The following is a 14,853-nucleotide window of genomic DNA, read 5'->3' as shown; positions in this document are numbered from 1 at the left end:
AACTTTGTACAGTTAATTCTGTAGAAGTATTAATCAGAAACAGAAATAAATTGTGGATTAAAAGATTTACATTATTAAGAATACTGCAACACACCATCAGCTAAATAGCTACCTCCTTTTTTAAAAATTAAAAAATATATATTCAAAATTCATTCATTTCAAGTAATATAAGCAATGTTGAAACGTCAAGCCAATTTATATGGTAAATATCACCTTCCTATCTAACTATCGGCGCCGTGAAGGAAAGCATGCTGAGGAAACCGGCATGCATGAGAGGTCTCCATAATATTCTCAAAGGCGTGTTAAATCTACCAGTCACTGGTTCAGCATGGTGGATTATGGCCTATACCTCATTCTCATTACGAGAGGAGACTGCCTAGGACCGTAATGGGTTAATAATGACGATGACGATGATATTAAAAAAAATATACGTCGCTTTGTCCAACATACAACCTACTTTACTTTATAAGATAACCTACTATAATTTTAAAATAAATAAACCCACATTGGTACCCGCCGATAACCAGATTTAGTATTGCTTTTTTTCCTCTTCTAGATAAAAGTGTTATGTTTTTCCTCCCTTAAAAGCGCGTTAGCAACGTGTTATGCATAGCTCTTAGGTCATTCTGACTACTAACAGTTAAACCTTTTAAAAAATTGTTTTTTCATTACCCCACTAGAAATTAACTATACGGCTACAATCTCACCTATTGCTAAACTGTAAGGGGTATGGAAGCTATAATGAACCCATACCTCTGATAGGTTTCTAAGCGACATCGTACCGAAACGCTAAATCTCGAAATCAGAATAATCTGAAATTATAAATTCCCCCCTTAATACTATATTACCCCCTTTGCCCCTGCCGGGATCGAACCCGGGACCTGCCACTTAAACTCACAGTGCTCACCGCTGCGCCAGTGATGTCGTCATAACGAACAGAAAAGTAGTCGAGAATTCAAAAGATGTAGTTTTAAAAAATTTGTTGCGTAGGAATATTAAAACAATATGAGGTCGCAGTGGCATTTGCACGGCGAGCCATTGTCCATTGCTCTGCGCCTGCGCCGCTTAGGTAGGTATCTGAACACGATCACGTGATACATTGACGTCAATCCTGACCTCTGCTAGTACCGGCCTGCCTCCTGCTTGCTTATCGAGCCGAAATACTCTATACACTTAGTCTCAGCAGGGCCATTTAGTTCTTTGCCACATATGTGAAATAGATACCTACACTCTATCTATTTCATAAATGTGGCAAGGAACTAAATGGCCATTTAAGTTTGGGAATCAATAAAAATTAATAAAATTGGCAGATTCGTAATATCAAAATAACGGCTTTTTACTAAATGCATTTGAAAACATATATACGGTATTAAATCATAATATCAATTCTAAAAATCGTTCTTTTCCAATCTCTGAAGCAGCTCTCGACATCGACGGGACTTTCAGACACATTGATTTAATATGTTACTACTGTCCAGACAGGTTAAGAATTATACAGCGGGTAACAGAAGTAAAGGTAACTTTTTAGTTTGAAAATAGATTGAAAATGGAATGTATGCGGAGATATATGTTTATCAAGGTAGGATATTAACATTTAGAACGTAGGTTCCTTTTAGAGTTTTCCGATCCAATGTGAAAGAGTTTCTCTAAAGAAGTGAAATGGGTATTGGAAGATTATATTGTTTGTTTGTTTATTGAAGTTCCAATACTACCTTTAAATTTTTTAGGATTAAATATTCCCACAGGATATTCCCCCGAAACTATACCGAAAATATATTTTTTTTTTATTCGGTAGTAGGCTAACCTGTTAGTGGATATGGAAGTCATACCCCTAATCGGTTTCTACGCGATATCGCACCGGAACACTAAATCGTTTAGCGGCATGTCTTTGTCGGTAGGGTGGTAACTAGCCACGGCCAAAGCCTCCCAACAGACCAGACCAGAGAAAATTCAAAAATTATAAATTCCCAAAGTGCCCCTGCCAGGAATCGAACCAGGGACCTCCTACTTTAATTCACAGCGCTCACCGTAGCGCCAGGGAGGTCGTTAAACATTATATACTTTCATAGTCTTTTGCGGTTTTTGTTTATCAAACGTCCAGAACTGATCGTTTGGCAAATATGTAGCCAAACTAACCACCAAAATGCATGGCCGATTTGTGAGAAAAAATTTTGTAATCGCAAAATATTAGCAACAATAAAATAAATATCGTAAGTTTAATACATTGTTCGCTTTATTAGCATTATATTCAGCATTATTAGCATTATATTCAGCATTATAAAAATAAATAGTTTTGTCTTATTTTTTAAATCAAACTAATTTTAACTGATTTCAAAAAAGAAAGATTCCTTTCAATTGTATTTTTTTAAACGATTGGTCCTCAAAATTCTTTTTTTTTTAAACAGTATAGGTAATTCCCACGTGTTCCCATTGATCACAGTCAATAGGATCCTGGATAAATCACAGGTACCTGCTCTTGAAATATTATAGGCACTCATTTAGCGATTTGGTCATAGTTTTATTAATGCTATATCCAAATCTCGGCTACATATAACAGTTATTATAAAATTAATGATTACAAACCAACCCACAAAAAAGCATGAATAAAAATAAATTAAGAAAAAAAACCGCCTTCATCAATACTAAATGTACTACGTACTTACTGTACTACTTACGAATTCGGAACGTGAATGTACTTAGAGTACATAAATATAAAGATTAAATATATAAAGGAAAAAATATTATCATGAGTGTAAAACGCCAAAAAAGTCAAATTTCTAAGGCAGTTAGAAAGTTAAGTATTTCAATAAACCGGCACTATGCCTCACATAAAAGTTTCGAGAAGCCGTTCTACAAAATCTTGCATCTGACGTAAAATGGTAATACTTCATGCCTACTTTAAATATTTCAATATTTCAGGTTTTCCCATTTTCAGATAGCGATAGGGAAAATACTTAAGTGAAAACCTATTTCCTGTGATATTAAAATGTTTTCAATCCATTATTTAGTAGTAGAAGAGGTTTTAGTGACAGAGCTCGTCTGGGGAAGTAGCGCCATGATAATTTCTGCCGCAAGAAGCATTGCTGCGTGCCGGTCTGAACGGCGTGGTTGCCGGTGTAATTACAGGCACGTGAAGCTAGCCTCAAATTGATGGACACTGGGCGACACTTCGCAGGACATGTCACTCGCATACCATACGAATTGTTGCCCTGATTATGGGCGATGGATTTGCACTTACCATCGGTTGGGCCATCTGCTTGGTCAATTATTTCTAATAAAAAAAAGTGTGTGTACAAGAAGTATAGGATCCTTGAAACCCTTGATCATTTAGAAAAAACGTGTGTTCAAGAAGTATAGGATCACTTCTAACGCGTGTGTATAACACGCGTTAGAAGTTATAACAAAATTTAAAAACAAAAACTATAGATATAATAAAACTATAACTGGACGATTTAATATTTTTTGAATATTATAATCAGAGGAAGCTTAATCCAAATCAGATTTTTAATTCATTTTAGTCTGTCTGTTTATTTATTGTTATTATTTATTAAAATTCGCAAAGCCAGTCAATATCTCTGTGCATAATTCCGGACCTTGTAGAGAAGTTCGCATCAGAAAAATTTATTAGTAAACGAGACGCAGAGCGTTTTAAAGAATAAGTAGCAAAATATATTGCTAGCTGGTTACGTAATGCGATTACATAAAAACAACAAAATTACATAATTTAGAATTTCACATTAAGTTGACCACGCCACAGTATAGTTACAGAAGGTCGGCTCCATACAACGACCGAAAACCGGCGGTTAGGTTTTAAGAACAAATTCATACGGTAAACTCAGAAGGACTCAAAACTAAGCCAGTGACGATTGGTCACGCTTTAAATCTTATTTAAGTAGTAATTATCCTTATACTTTAAAACGAATAAGGGATATTATAACATTTGTTGTCTATTTGTATGTTTCAATACACTCTTAGATAGAAATTACATTTGTTTTCCTACAAGTTATAGCTGCAATTAAGAGTAATCATTAAAATAATTTCTTAACATTTTTATTTTGCTTTAATTAGGTAAACGAATATGTAATTTTGGTTGTGGTTGCTGTTGCACCAGTACTGATGAGCAGATATTACTATCTTTATTAGAAACAAGGTTAACATCCAAACTTTATAAAAGCATAGTTGTTACGTATGCACCTATATAAAAAAGCCAGCAGAAAAAGCTACGTGGTAATAAAATGGTGCACTTTTGTGATTATATAGTTTCCATAATTCAATTTTCGACGGATAAGTATAATTGAATTTTCGGAGTTCTTTTCTTAGGGAAATTTGAGAGTAGGTGTTAAGAGTTTTATGCCATCATAATATACCATCGATAAATATATTGTACTCCCCTCTAGAGGGCATATTAAAGGGGAAATCTTCACATTATTTTAGAGTTTTGTCTTAACGATGATAATTTATAGATTTGTCTTACTTTTAATTGTTTCATTAGGTCGGGCATGTTCAACGACGGATGTCAGGGTCCCGTTCCATTCGACACAATACCAGCCCTAACAGTACGCCCCAGCGTAGATAATTCGTCAGCCGAAGCCGGCTTTCTGTTTATTTTATTTTGTGTTCGTACTATTAAAGCAGTTTTTTATATCCGTCGCCCCATGTCGTAACTTACACAATGTGCATACGAAATGTATTGTATTTTTTGGAAAAATACATGACAAAATCTTCAGTATTACGTGGAAGTTTACACATACTAATATTCTTTATGTAACCTCGCCAATGCTAATGCCTATGAATAGGTGCTTCACATCAGATTTAACACATAGATAATACAAGGCACCTTACCTACTTTAATAATTCTAGAATATAAAGTTTTTTCAATTCGTTTAAAATATACGTGTCTTTAATATCTGTTAAGGCTCTTTTAGTGTTCTCTCTATGCATGTTATTTTACATGAACCCTTGTGTAGGTAAATTAAAAGTGTCATAAGATATGTGACGTCTGTAATATTAACTTCAAAAGATCTAGTGAATATTAATAACGAAAATTCCTAAAGGGTAAGCGTAAACTGGGCGGGCAGCTTTTGCGATATGAAGATGTGCTAAAGCGGCTCATGAAAAGATGTGATATGGACCCATCAATGTGGGAATTTAAGGCAGAAGATCGACCGCGATGGAGACACTCCGTAAACAAAGAAGTATCGGAGTTTGAGTAATGGCGTAATGAGTTAAAGGCCAGACCGTCACCGGCCATATATAACAATATTATTGGTTAAACAATTGCAGACTTTTTTGTCACAACAAATATAAATTAATAATAATTTACCAAGCCTGGAGGTTTTTAGCGCCCTTATTAATTCTCTTTCGGCACTTTGCTCAAAATAGCAAAAACTCAAAGGTAGAGGCCTTCACTAAAGGAACTCACTAAATCGAGGTAATATAAAGAAGATTAAGTCATATACACACTGCTGAACTTGTAATAATTTCCGTTGTAATTGTAATTTCGAAGCCTTTCAGATTTTATTCTAATCTTACTTTATATGATGTTCTGTATTTATTTTTTCAGAAAGCATTATAAAATTTTATACTACTATTACTCCACAAACAAGCAAGCGTGGTGAGGGACGCCCTCCAAAATGATGGACATAAAGAGAGAACGGGGAGTGGGTTGATAAGGAAAGCTGAGGACTGGGTGTGGTTGTGATTTTTGGGGAAGGCCTATATTCAGCAATGGATTTTCGAAAGTTGAAATGATGAAAATGATGATGGATCGTTTTTAGCGTTGGACTGCCGAATCTTATATATTTATGTGCTCACTGCTGCTGATAGTAAAGATGCAGGTATAGGTAGGAGGCTTCGGCCGTGGCTAGTTACCACACTACCGACAAAGACGTGCCGCTAAGGATTGAGCGTTCTAGTGCGATATCGCGTACAAACCAATTAGGGATATGGGTGCATATAACTGCCATACCCCTAACAGATTAGCCCGTTACCATCTATGACTGCATGATCACTTACAAGCAGGTAAGATTGCAGTTAAGGGCTGTTTTAATGAAATAAAAAATTAAAAAAAATTATTATCGTATAAATGTCATATCCCTAGACTTCGAACAGCGCGTGTTGACTTATGATGACTTATGATCTGAAACGAGGTCGCTTAATAGCTCGATTCAGATCAACAGGCCTATAGGCTTACATTTATTACATACTCACCAATATAAGATGTGAGGTACGCATTTGGTTGTATTATTATTATAATTACTTTACTTTACTTGTACATGTACCTACCTATCTTAAATAAATAAATATATATATATATATATTTATATATCACAATATATATATATATATAGGGTGTTCATAAGAAGGCTCAGAGTAACTCAGCAGCTATGTATATATGTATGATGAGGTCATCATGACAACTATAATTTATGAACCATTTTCGGCAAATCTTGTAAATATTTCACGTAGCTCTTGCAAATATTAACTGTCATGAAATACATATGACCCCCGAAACGAGCGTCTTCCGAAAATAACAGAGTAAAATATTATAAACGGTACGTTAAACACGTGTCTTAAACAATGGATAGTTAAATGAAAACAACAACTGCAGTTTATTAAAGAAAAGTAGCGAAATAAGTACACGTGACCCTCTCTACTTACTATTAATGAAGCGCCATTTCGTTTTTCTCTTGGCTTGGCATAATTCGGGTTAGTTGATTTTGAATCTAAGACTTTTAAAAACCCTAACGAAAAAATTAAGTCAGTCTCTAATGGTGCCAATTCTGTTGTACACAATTTTTTTTTTATGTAACACATAATAACACAAATTAGATTTACTTGTACCTTCGTTCTCTTTCATTTATTTCTGTTTTGTTCTTGTGTGTATTGATTTTGAATCTAAAACTTTTAGAAACCCTAACGAAAAAATTAAACTCAGTCTCTAATGGTGCCAATTCTGTGGTAAGCAATTTTTTTTTTATGTAACACATAATAACACAAATTTGAATTAATTGTACCTCATTTATTTCTGTTTTGTTATTTTGTGCAATATTTTTTTTGATTGATTGATTGACTGTTTGATAGTAATTGACAGATCAGGCCCGCTACTAGTAAATGGAAAACCACCGACTAAGCATATACAAAGCAACAGTGCACGAAGGAGTCCTACAAAGTACCGCCATCTGTCTGTCAACTGAATGCGCATGTGTTAAGCCTCATATGCCTGTAATTACAGCGGCAACCACGCCCTTCCGGGACACAGCATATCTCCTAAAGCCAAACTAAATTGAAGCCTCTTCATGTAGCTAAACCTGGGCTGTTTTGGAGTCTCTAGAGCGATCCCGGGTTGATTGGCGACACACAGAAGTTTTCAAATGCCTTTACAGCGCAGCGTTTCACCGACCGATCAAATTGCATCGCGGCGTGAGACAGGAGGATATTCTGTACCCGATATTGTTCTCAAATGCTTTGGAAGATGTTTTCAAAAAAGAGTTTTTGTTGGAAAGGACATGACATCGACATTAACGTAAATATATTTCACACTAGGTGGTGCGACGACTTTTGGAAAGTGGCAAGCATCCATTGGATGCAAAAAGGCTGAGTGTAGAAAGAGTTGGCGCTGCTTAAAAGAGGCATATGTCCAGCAGTGGATGCATATTGACTGATGATGATGAAAGCAATGAAAAGGATTTCACTATGTTTCCAGTACAAAATAATAGTTCTGTTTTTAGACCTGTCCTGCAGGTTAGCGATGATATAGCAGTCTAACTACAGCGTGCTATGAATTAAAAAAAAGTCGGTCGTGTGCGTGTCGAGCCAGGGTCCCGTAGATAGGCATCTATCACAATATGCGGATTTCATAAGTACCTAATAAAAAAGTCCCCTCTAAACATATGTTAATAATTTTATTAATTACGAAATATTACGATTAAAAACTTGTATGTATAAAGTATAATTTTCATTTTTCATGTTTGATAAACTTATATTTACTAGCTTATACAACTGCTCCATCTTAGTAAAGAAATTTGACGACTCCAAGTACATTTATGTTTAAACGAAGTTAAAAAGCAAACATCTTAGTAGTTTGGTTTTTATGTTCGTTATACATATGTTCCATAGTATCAACAATCAACCATTGAAGCCAACCATGACTGTTGAAGCAGTTGACTTTTAAAAATACGATAAGCACTCTTGTACCTCATATTTCGCAAACAGATCACTGAATCCAAAAATCCAATGGCACCCCATTTTACCAATTTGTCGGGCTGAATTATAAAAACTTCCCCCTTCCTAATGGCCGCTTCCTGTACTAGTCTTTGACAAAGACGCAGACGCCCAGATGGACATGCAAAATTACAAGGGAACTACGGAACCCTAAAACATTATATTATGTTGGGGAAAAAATCTTACTCGTGACAATGTGCTATAATAACCTAAACGACCTTTAAAAATTATTCCAGTCAGGTTCTCAACCTATTCCATAATAATTTCGCCGCATATGATTTGATTTCAATAATGCCTTAGGATATTTGCACTTTATTTGTTCAGACCTATGTCCAGCAGTGGACGTCAATTGGTTGAATTAATGATTTGTAGAGGAAAACAAAAGCAAAAAGAGATAAGCAATAACCCATCGTTTTATGAAAGTAAACTTGCACAATAATTTATGACAAAATTTATAGAAAAGTAAGATACAGATAATTTGTCAACATAATAAAAAAATTGTAGATAAGAAAATTAGCATGTAGACTATTAATTTTAAATTAATAATAGTTACGTATTTTAAGCATAGGAACTGAAAATCTAATGAAGGGTGCTGAAATTCGGGACGATAGTCTGGTATTTTTACTCGTAAAATTAAGCTTTAAAACCACATTTAACACGACAGAGAAGAATCTGCGGCTTAGCTAAATCAAAATATAACATTTATCTACCTAAAAATTTAGTTGTCAACCCTGATTCCTATTGTAACGCTCTAAGAACACCCGTATGTAAAACATACTTAGTTTAAAATTAAAAGTATGGAATAGAAAATGTAATCTATGTTAAAATTATACAATCACGTGCCCCGAGAAACGGAAGAGAGCAAAGAAAGTATACCTAAGATGTTGACATTGCACGCTGTTGGAAAAAAACGTGCGCGTTCGACGGCCGCAGCGTACGCCTCACCGGTCGTTTCCGGTCACTCACCGCTTAGATACGTAAACGAATGATCCAGGATTATTCCAGAATACACTCCAATGTAAAAAAAGTCATACATTTAACGTCAAAAGTGTAAACGAAATCCTACATATTGATAGTTTTTTTTTACCACCAAAGGAGAGGAAATAGCTATATTATACAAGTATTAACGTTTGTTTCGACGCTTCGTGGCGGAGCGGTGTGCGCTGCGGATTTAAGCGGAAGGTCCCGGGTTCCCCAGCAGGGAAAATTTATAATTTCTGTATTTTCTCTGGTCTGGTCCGGTGGGAGGCTTCTGCCGTGGCTAGTTTCCACCGTACTGACAAAGACGTGCCGCTAAGCGATTTAGTGTTCCAGTACGATGTCGCCTAGAACCCATTAAGGGTATGGGTTTAATATAACTGCCATACCCCTAACAGGTTAGCCCGTTACCATCTTAGACTGTAACATCACTTACCGGCAGGAGAGATTGCAGGCAAGGGCTAAATGTTAGCTACTCTGGTTACTTGACTTTTTTTTAATAAATAAAATAAATAAATAAATATACTACAACAATACACACCACGCCATCTAGCCCCAATTTAAGCGTAGCTTGTGTTATGGGTACTAAGATGACTAATGAATATTTTTTATAAATAATATACATAAATACCTAGAATATACATGTAAACACCCAGACACTGAAAGACATTCATGCTCATCACACAAACATTTTCCAGTAGTGGGAACCGAACTAATGGCCTTGGACTCAGAAAGCAGGGTCGCTGCCAATCGGCCGTCAAAAAGGACCATCTTACATCTATCCAATTTTTTGCGGGGATTTCTATGGCAAAACTTTACCGTGAGAAAAGCAAGTCAGTGAGGTGACAGACGCCTTTGATTTTTCGATTGTCGCCTGTTTTTGAATTCGTGCTTTTGATATAGGTAATGATTTATCAGTGCATAGAATGTGGTTTGAAATTCGTACAAGCGTAAAAGCAATGCCTACTCTATTCTTAATAAATGGGTTGATACAGACGATATTATAAATCCTTCTATAATACAAGAAAGATATATATAATCATCCCATTACCGGGCCATTACAGTGCACGGATTTCTTTACGCAATGAGACGGGTTTAGACCGTAGTCCACCACGCTGGCCAAGAGCAAAATGGTGGACTTCAGATGCCTTTAAAAAAAATATGGAGCACTCACTGGCAAGCAGCTTTCTTCATGATGTTTTCCTTAACCGTTAAAGCAAGTGACATTTAATTGTATACCATTGTATAATATTATCTAATGTCTAATCTGCTCGAACAACCTATGTATGCCAGTAAGTATGAATCTCTAGGAACACAAGAAGTAGATACGAAGGTATATAATAATATCTCCTACCAAAGTTTACTTTAGTTTACAATATAAAATAAAACTCACTTTCGGTTTTCTCGCATGCTTTTCTTTCGGAATTCCTTTGATGCTGTTGTGAAACTGAAAATTAAAAAAAAATCGCACGTAAATTAAATTTCAATTCATTTTGCAGGTTGGACGCAACAAAACATGTACTACAGGTAGGTACTTACAGCGCATTGAAAGCAGCTAAAAAGTGACGCGTTGACATTTGATACCGGTGAAACTTGACCATCGGGTGTACTTGCTTGCTTCGAGTTCACCACCTGTGTAAGGAAGTATACTTAAACATAATTTATTTAAGTATTTAATAAAGGAAGGTTTTTTATATAATCAATCGAGGAACACGTACCTACTACAAGTACCCGTCCGTGCTGTGTCCATCAACCTCAGGCTTAGAACAAGCTCTGTCGCGAAAAGCTCTACTAGTAGTAAAGGCCACTTATACTCCACCTCATAATACACTAATGTTACAGTAAATTTATAAAGTGGGTAAATAATTACATTTTTGAGAACTATAAATTCATATTTGCCAGATATTTATGTTCATGACATTGAGTTGGTGGGTATTTTATCAAAATTAAGTTTAATTTGCTATACTCCGCGATAAGCAGGAGAATCTGTGTGGTGTAATTTATAATTTCTTCAATTGTAAGTGTGTGACTTAACAATTGTTCATTGTAAAGTCAACATCTCCTGTTGCTCCGGTTTCGGAGCGAAACGTGCGTAGAGGATATATTGCCGAAGATCTGTTTGGTGTGGAGTATAAGGATTGAAGAAGTTATAAATTACACCACACAGATTCTCCTACTTTTCGCGGAGTATAGCAAATTAAGCTTAATTTTGATAATATATCATGGATTTCCGCAAAGTAACGCCTGCTTCTATCCAATATTGGTGGGTATTTTGATATAAATACGACTATTACGTATTATTATTATATACGGCATTATCGATGCACCGCAGTTCTACATGGACTCGAAGGATGCAAAGATACCTCCCGGTGTCTTAGTCGTTTATAACTATTTTTTTTTTCAGTATTAAATTATGTTAAGGGGCAACGGAGAAAACTGGCTATGTTGAGGGTGCAATTAAAAACATGCACAGGGTGTTCGACCATCGAAAGGTCTTGAAGGAATAACTTTTCCCGTTTTCCAATATATTTCATTGATGCTCTGCTCCTGGCGTCATCATATATAAACTCTGACCTATAGTCTTCCTCGATAGAAGGCCCATTTAACACAAAGGTTTTTCCAATACCGACCGTTTATTGTCGATTAAAAAAGTAACTTCTGCTTCAAAATTTTATTTGCATTAAAGCAAATGAAAAGAATCAATAAAGACTTCTGAGTTTTCTTTCAACCTTCTTAAAAAATCTATTCGTGTTTATAAACACTTTCGGGCACGCATTATACGCAAACTACACGATTCAATAGGGCTTAAGAACCGGTAAACTTACGAAACGGGAAACGGTCATTGTCTGGTATCGTCATTATTTAGGTTAAGGTTTATTTCGTTTATTTAACCGGTTAATATCGAAGTGACACAACACAATTTTTTTAATACGCGGTATACATAAACCGCTTGAGGTTAATTAAACGTTATAAATTTAGGTTCCTTAGTTATAAATTTTTGGGGTAGCTGGTAAAGATCTCTTATAAAGATAAGTTTTCCGTTGTACACTTCTTGTATCATATGTTCTCATTCACATTTTATGGTACATAAATATGAATAAAAAAAAAGTTTAATCAATTAACCGGTAAGCAAAACAAGATTATAACCGGTTTAGACCACTGCGTTTCAACGAGGGCCCAGGGCATGTATATAACGATAAGCAAAATAACACCTACCCCTGTTTCTTAGGTCAGAGCGTATTTGAAACCCTACTTAGTTGTAGTTTAAGGTTATTCAAAAGGTACGGAATAGCATAACATTCTCAATACTAAACCAAGAGAAAGTGTAATTGTGTGAAAAGGCCCTATCCAACCAGGACCGTGTGGACCCGTTTTGATCAAACCTACCTATAATAAATTATTATGTAGACCGTATAATATCAAAACGTGTTTTCGAGCATTAAGTAGATATGGGTAGCTACTTATAATATAAACAATTGCCATGTGGCTTAGTTGGTTGTGTCAGCGTCAAATAACGCAGCGTTTTTAGAAACACCTACACCCTGCTTGATCATATTAGGTAGGTATACGATCTCAGTTTTATTAACCTTGAAGAAACAAAAGAAAAAAGCAGATGTAAAGTTTCAGAGTAATAACGTCTGCGTAAGCATACCTTAGATGTTCCAGGATGGTAGGTACTTCCAAACTAAAAGTTAGCTGTTCGGATTGTTACAATTAATATAAAAAGTCAATAGGTACCTAGCATCTTAATGACATCGAAACAAAAAACTGAATTATGTTTTTGCACCTACTTACTTGCATGATTAAATAACACAAAATTAAAATATGTTTTATGCCTATACCTACGGTTATATTATGCGTCTGCGGTCTGTGCTCTTAAACTCTTCTTTAAGAGTTAAGGCCTTTGGCCAGCAGTGGTACTTTATTAGCCTGAGAATATCTGATGATAAAGGCTGGGTATATTATGAACATGAAACTGCTTCAGGTCGGGGTATAATAGGAGGTTAAGTGGAGGTATCTAACACTAAATTGCTTACTTCCACTTCGATTATTGATCAATTTCAAAAGACGAGTTGAATGCACTTATGTACACCGTGGTGGCCTTGACGGTGCGCGCACGCATGCCGCAGACCGATAACGTCGTCACTTGCCATTCGCGACACAAACATACTCACATTCGCACTCGTTATGTCGCTGGTGTAAATGGCCGAATAGCTCTCCGGTGGAAATTTGAATCGCGACAGTGGCATTTCTAATTCACAGAGGATCTCGCGCTGGCGAAAGGCCAAAGGCGTCGCGAGTTCGTGACGGGATCCCGCAACGATTGGATCAGATGTCCGCCTACCAACCGCGATTCATTGTTCCTTATTGATCAACGCGAGTGTTGTACCACTAGGATAACGCGCGGTAGTCACGGCAGGGGCACGATCTCACTGGCACTCGGCCGGCGCCCCGAACTGACGCACTCGCAGATTATCACGTTTTATAGCGATAATAAACAATGCAAACTTCCTCAACTTAAAATCGCTTCGATCACTGCCGAACTTTATAATTATAATACGTCGACCCTCGCGTAGTCCACGTTACGAGATAAGCGAAACGTGCCAATACTGCCGGCTTACCTCCGCAAAGGAGGCCGTCCACTGCGGGTTCGCTGTAATTGTTGATAATAATTATACTACAGCTACCTACATTCTTTACAATAAATAAACATGTGACGTCGACTGAGATAGAAGAACCATAGTGAATACACAATAGCCAGTTGCCTATTTATCATTTGTCCCTACTGTGTAGTAAATCATTATGTTAATAGATTTAGTAATGAATTCCATCCCGTGTATATATTTACTTATTAAACTATACCTAACAACTTCAGCCATTTTTGTGGGATAATGAAATTTCTAGCAGATTAATGCAGGTTAAGTACCTATAAAAAACTTACTCTCTTATAGGTAGGTGTTAATAATCCTTATTAATAAGAGAATACCTAGGTGAAAGTTTTATGCGAACATGTCAACGATTTGCACTATATTATAACGAACGAAGAATATAAAACAAATCTAGCCATTCCTAGCGCCTCAAAATATAACATTGGACAAATAACGTTCTACATTTTGTTGATTTTACCATAACGTAAGTACGCAGAAGTCAGATTTCATGCTCAGATATACACATCAGGGCACCGGTCTCCAAGGCCGTGGTCCATAACGCTGGCCGAGTGCGTTTTGGTGGACTCCACACACCTTTGAGAACATGGAGCAGGCATCTCAGACTCAGGCATTTAAGGTTTCCTCACGATGTTTCCCTTCATCGTTGAAGCAATTGATTTATAATTTCTTTAAACGCACATAACTTAGGAAAGTTAGAGGTGCGTGCTTTAGAGGTGGGATTCGAACTCGGCCCCCCGAAAGTGATGTCGAAGTTCTACCTACTGGGCTATTCACCGCTCTTATGATATCATATTATAAGTATATAATCGCCAGCAAACTCCTATCAATGCTAACGTATCGACTTACTTATATCGGACAACGTAACTACTAGTTTTAAAGATTTTCATCATTATATCATTTCTACCGATGAAAGTCTAATGTTGGATACGGTCTTGTGCCCCTTGTACTTTGAACCAAGCAAACCCCTTTAAATCGCCTGATG

General features: G+C 36.3%; 1 protein-coding gene across 1 annotated transcript in view; it reads right to left on the bottom strand.

Annotated features, from left to right (window-relative positions):
* The window catches only part of LOC120624598 (inositol-trisphosphate 3-kinase homolog), an 85,650-nt gene extending 71,816 nt beyond the window's left edge, over positions 1–13,834 (bottom strand). The window contains exons 1-3 of the mRNA XM_039891240.1: positions 13,377–13,834; positions 10,741–10,833; positions 10,595–10,648 (exon numbers count right to left, since the gene is read on the bottom strand). Of these exons, the coding sequence (XP_039747174.1) occupies positions 10,595–10,648; positions 10,741–10,833; positions 13,377–13,451 (222 nt within the window). The 5' untranslated portion in view covers positions 13,452–13,834. The remainder of the gene's footprint in view (positions 1–10,594; positions 10,649–10,740; positions 10,834–13,376) is intronic.
* Between the last annotated feature and the right edge of the window lie 1,019 nt (positions 13,835–14,853).

The sequence above is a fragment of the Pararge aegeria genome, chromosome 6, assembly GCF_905163445.1.
Source record: "Pararge aegeria chromosome 6, ilParAegt1.1, whole genome shotgun sequence".
NCBI lineage: Eukaryota > Metazoa > Arthropoda > Insecta > Lepidoptera > Nymphalidae > Pararge > Pararge aegeria.
The sequence above is the reverse complement of the archived record's forward strand: the minus strand, read 5'-3'. Positions and strand labels throughout refer to the sequence as shown.